A 5,620-nucleotide genomic window follows, 5' to 3' on the forward strand; every position below is an offset into this window, starting at 1 on the left:
TATTTACCAAAGCGTTTTTCTGTAACTTTCCCAAAACCTAATATACGACTACGACTAATTAAGAGTTTTACCAATAGATGGCAGGGCTATATCTCTAGACATTCAGTGCTTCACACATCAAAATATTTGACTTTGCTACAGCGTTTGGTTTTTAAAAGTACTATATACGGTGTCTTGTCTGTCTTTCCGTCCGTCCTTCCTTCCGTCTGACAAGGGAGTTGAGTTATTAACATCAAGTGAAGGAGTTCATCAAGGAGACCCTTTGGGACCTGCTCTTTTCTCAGCTACTATCCATCCTATTTTATGTGAGGTGATCAAGAGACATGAGGGTGTTACTATGCTGGCATATCTAGATGACATCTATGTGGTAGGTCCAGTCAATAGTCTTCGAAATATTTTGGATGATTTGAAGTCTTCCCTGTCCACGTTGCATTTGGAAATTTTAGACAGAAAGTGTGAGTTGTTTTGTCCCTCTGGTAATGTCTGTAATTTTCCAACTCCAGTTACCTCTGATGGCACTATTATACTAGGCACACCAGTAGGAAAACCTGAATTTGTTCGTTCTCAATGTGCTGACATTGCCAAGGGTGGGAAGGAACTTTGCCGTGAATTGGCCCTGCTGAATAATCGGCAAATCTCCATGCTGATTCTACGACACTGTCATGTGCCTAGATTGAACTACTTGGCAAGGCAAGTATTTCCTCGTGATCTAGAACTGGCAGCAGTCATCCATGACAAAATGACTAGATCTTCATTTGTGGACATCATTGGTTTCAATCATTTGAATGATACAGCCTGGAAACAAGCGACTCTAAAGCTGAAGAATGGAGGCTTTGGTTTAACACAGATTGGACAAATTTCTCATGCTGCTTTTGTGTCTTCTTGGTGTCAATCAATGAAAGAATTGCCATCTCGTTTCTTGTGTATGACTGACTTGGTTGATTATCTTACTTCTTCTAAAGAAAAGTCGGGGTCGATTGGCTCAGAAGTAATTTCTAGCTTTTCCGACTTGCCACCATTGTCCAAGTCAGCTGACAATGATGAAGATTTTCAAACACTTGATGACATCATCGCTTATCCTAAGAAACTGCAGCACCGTCTTTGTACTGAGATAAACGAAATTAATGTGTCTGAACTCATTGCTCAGGCTCCTTCTGATAAAGATGCGGCAAGGCTGCGGTCATTGCAAGGTCGTGGAGCCGGAGATTGGTTAGATGCCATTCCTACTTCTGATAGGCACGCACTTAAAACAAACGACTTTCTATAGCGTCCTATTTGAGGTTGGGATTGGCTTTACCGTTTACCAAGTGGGTGAAAGTGTGTGACTGTGGACAACAACTGGATCAACAAGGATACCACCTACTAACATGTAAATATGGAGGAGGTCCTGTCTGGACCCACAATACTATCTTGAAGGGTTGGAGTGAATGTTTGAGTGATTTGCACATTCCCCATCAAACCGAACCCCGGCATCGTTTTGTTAGTAGCGAAAACCGTCCTGATATGACACTCTTTGATTCTGAAACAGGACAGAATCTTGACGTGGATGTTTCATTAGCACACCCATGGAGTAAGGATGCTCTCAACCACGCACACAGAGAAGAAGGGTATGCTGCAAAAGTAAGAGAGGAGAAGAAACTAAAGAAATACTCAGGAGAGGTCCTGCATGGTGGTTTATCATCCAAGTGTGTTCCACTAGTCTTTGAACATTTTGGTTTGTGGGGCTCGCACGCACACAAGTTTTTGTCTCATATATCTAGGCAAAGCTACAATACCACTCATGCACATCCTTTTAACAGCGCTCAACGTTTTAAGGCATTCTGGAGAAAGCAATTTTCCATCATTCTTCAGAGATGCAACGCCAGAGTGATTTCGAGGAAGCTGTCGAGATTTTCATGCAGTACAAACGACAGTGACATAATGTTTGACTGCAATGTTGTAGGCCAAGTCCATTAATGTGTTATAATTTGCTTAGTTATGAAGGACTGGTAGATATTTGAAAGTTTCCTGTACATACGTAGAGTTTTGATGATAATAAATGAATCTGTCTGTCTGTCTGTCTGTCTGTCTGTCTGTCTGTCTGTCTGTCTGTCTGTCTGTCTGTCTGTCTGTCTGCCTGCCTGCCTGCCTGCCTGCCTGCCTGTCTGTCTGTCTGTCTGTCTGCCTGTCAATACATATATATTTCCAATTAAATGAAACAATTACATCATGAGAAAAAAAAGATAGAAAAGTCCACAGCAACACTAATACAACGTTAACAGGACCATTACGTTCCTGAACCAATTAAACTACGTTATGACGATCTATGCTAAGAGTTTTGTCCGAGATGACTTTCGCATTACATCATTGTAGCTAGTATTACTGATATGATATTAGTCGCCACTTTGCTTTAAAGTCGTTCTCATTTCATTTTCCTTCATCATCGCTTGAACAATTTTTGCCAGCTTGCTCAAACACTTTACTGCTAGTTCGCCCCAACGGTCGAAATGTTCGAAAACGTGAGAAAAGTTCAATGGGTAGGACCCTTCTGGCAGCAACTCTGAATTATGTCTGAATGTCTGTCTGTCTGTCTGTCAATCGGCTCCACTGTGGCCTCTTCCTTACATGCTTTACAACCAATGCTCAAGTCAAACCACAAAGACGGAGAACAACAGCCTCTTGATAACTCTTATCTCATATCCAAAGAAATGACAGCATAGATTATCCACAAAGATTGCCAGTGATAGTACTACTGATATTATTTAAACAAGTACAGTCTGATAGAGATTCAGCACGGTCTTTAGCTTCTTACCTGAGCTTGGCATTGGCTCTACCTTTCACCAATTGGATTAAAAAGTGTGATTGTGGTCATGATTTAGACGAATAGGGATACTCTTAACCTGTGAATATGGGGTGTACCTGTGTGGTCTCACAATTTAGTCATAAATGGGTGGAGTGAGGGCCTGTTTGACCTTCACCATCACCATCAAACAGAACCAAGACATCAATACATCAATACTGAAGACCGTCCAGACATTACAATGTTTGATCCAACTACTGGACAGAATTTGGATCTTTATGTGTCCCTGGCTCATCCGCGAAGTCAGGACATTATTGGGAGGGCTAGCAAGGAAATGGTCATGCTGCCGCGACAAGAGAAGAAAAGAAAATGAAAAATATTCAGAAGAGTTTGTTCCAGGAGGATATGTATCAAGATGTTTTCCTCTTGTGATAGAACATTTTGGGAGGTGGGGTACGAAGGCAGAGAATTTTTTGTAGCATTTGCCACAACAGTCAGCAAATACAGAAGCCAATTTAATGCTTCCATGTTCATGTCGTATTGGAGAAAAAGATTTTCTACAATTCTGCAAAGATGCAGTGCCAAAGTTATCCTTAGAAAACTTTCCAAACTTTCACCTAATCATGGTGATCTAGATAGATTATTTAATTTTGAAATTCAAGGTCAAGTCCATTAGTTAATGACTTTGTTGTTTGCAAGGACTAATTTGTATTTAAAAATTCTAGCATATTTACAAGTAGAATCTGTATGAGAATAAATTGTCTGCCTGTCCGTTTGTCTGTCCATCTGTGCTGTCTATTATGTATATTTGACGATTGCTTTTGTTGTATCTTTAAAGTTTAAAATCAGTAAACAATCTGTCTATCCGTCTGTCTGTTTGTCTGTCTGAGAGCTATTGATCTCTTCCAGGGTTCAGTGACACCAACCAATGCCCTGACATTGTTGTGTACAATCAATGGCCACAGGCAATACATCGCGATCGCCGCTAGGCATGTCACAGCCTGGTTTTAAGACAAACGAACTGCTATGTTTGCCCGCGCTCTTCGAGCAGTACATGCAAGCGGATATTTTATAAAGGGGTCTCAGTTTGAAAATGTTGTTAATCAACACAGTGTTCTGTCGACGTTCACGTCAACAGCGAAAACTGCAAAGTCAGTAAAACGAATCTTAGTCAAATAGTTTGTCGTCTTCCAGCCCATTTAATGTTTCTTCTACATCATCTGGGGAAAGAAGATGCCAGAGATATTCTGCCTATATGATGTAAGAGCATCCAAGACTAAACGGTGACTTTGACTTCACAGGAGAAGAAATCTTTCGATGCATGGTAAACTTTCAATGTCCAGCAAACCACATATACAACCTGCAGTGTGTGAATCACTGTCCACCAGCCAACATTATATAATAAGACAAGACCGTAAAAGTTTGTACTCTACTGTACTTTTTCCTGGCGTAAGCTGCAGCACACATGCATTCCTCAAAATAACCCAAAGAGAATAACTTGTTTATAACACTGATTTAGGCAATCATGACAAGGCATTGGCTGATGTTACTGAACCCTGAAAGAGATCAGTAGCTCTCAAACAGACAGAAGGATAGACAGACTGTTTTATTGATTTTAAACTTTAAAAGGTACAACAAAAACATATTTTCAAATATAACCAATAGACAGATCAGACGGACAGGCAGGCAGGCAGGCAGGCAGGCAGGCAGGCAGGCAGGCAGGCAGGCAGGCAGGCAGGCAGGCAGGCAGGCAGGCAGGCAGGCAGGCAGGCAGGCAGACAGACAGACAGAATCAAGTTTATTGTCAACAATCTTCACTACTACAAACAGTTATTGTTAAAATGAAATGTTCTACTTGTAGTCCGAGACTATTGCTAATGAGTAAAACACTGAATGTCTCTATCTACTCCCAAAACACTGTCATCTCCTAATGAGCGCACAGAAAGCCTTGACAGCTTCCGCAAAATCACTCTGCTGTTGCATTTTTGAAGAGTAATAGACAGTCTTTTCCTCCAGAAGGTTTTAAACTCTACCGCAATTCTTCTTCCATCAAAGCCTCTCGCCTTCTTCCCCAGTTCATTCATCAGCTCGTCAGCCTTTAAGCCCCATCTGCCGAAGTGTTCAAAGACGAGTGGGACAACTATAGGCTTCGATCCATCCGCAAGCGATTCCTCTGAGTATTTTTTTGACTTTGCTGCCTCTCGTTTAGCTGCTGCATGGCCACCTTCTCTGGCTGCACCTTTAATAATGTCTTTGCTCCAAGGGTGAGCTATCGAAACAGACAGACAGACAAAAGGACAGACAGACGGAGACAGATTGCACTTGGCGGCTCTTCTAGAGTTGCTCGACACTCATCTGTTTTTGCCGTAGCTATGATATATCAAATATATGTATTTTGACAGACAGACAGACAGACAGAAACACAGATAAACAGACAGATAGACACACGAACAGACAGACAGACAGACAGAGAAAGACAAACCAACGGACAGTAGACAGTAGGACGGACAAACAGAATTTAAAGTAGGGCTGTGTGCTGGCCATATGTTGTCAACAGAATGATTTTGTGATTCCCAGACTGAATTATCTTGGCTCTATAAACAAGTAAATTACTATTTGCAGTATAATAGCAATCTTGGTGATTTTTCTCAGCAACACGTAGCAGAAATGTTGCTCAAGAATTGGCAACTATTTCTATTTCCATTGATAGTAATAAGAAAGTGGACTCTATAATACTGCACATTCTGTCCCACGCTACTAGCGACATCGCTCCATTCTTCAACGTTTTGCCTTGTCCAAGCCCCTCTTTTGTGTTGTCTACTCGCTGCCTCTGCCAGTACA

At 41.4% G+C, this 5,620-nt stretch overlaps 1 protein-coding gene across 1 annotated transcript; it reads left to right on the forward strand.

Moving 5' to 3' along the window:
• Positions 1-275: 275 nt before the first annotated feature.
• LOC134186909 (uncharacterized) lies at positions 276-2,085 on the forward strand. The gene is made up of 2 exons (XM_062654996.1): positions 276-1,209; positions 1,268-2,085. Exons 1-2 carry the CDS (start codon positions 338-340, stop codon positions 1,323-1,325), a joined length of 930 nt encoding a protein of 309 aa, XP_062510980.1. The 5' UTR covers positions 276-337; the 3' UTR covers positions 1,326-2,085.
• Positions 2,086-5,620: the final 3,535 nt, after the last annotated feature.

The sequence above is a fragment of the Corticium candelabrum genome, chromosome 11 (genome assembly GCF_963422355.1).
Source record: "Corticium candelabrum chromosome 11, ooCorCand1.1, whole genome shotgun sequence".
Taxonomy (NCBI): Eukaryota; Metazoa; Porifera; class Homoscleromorpha; order Homosclerophorida; family Plakinidae; genus Corticium; species Corticium candelabrum.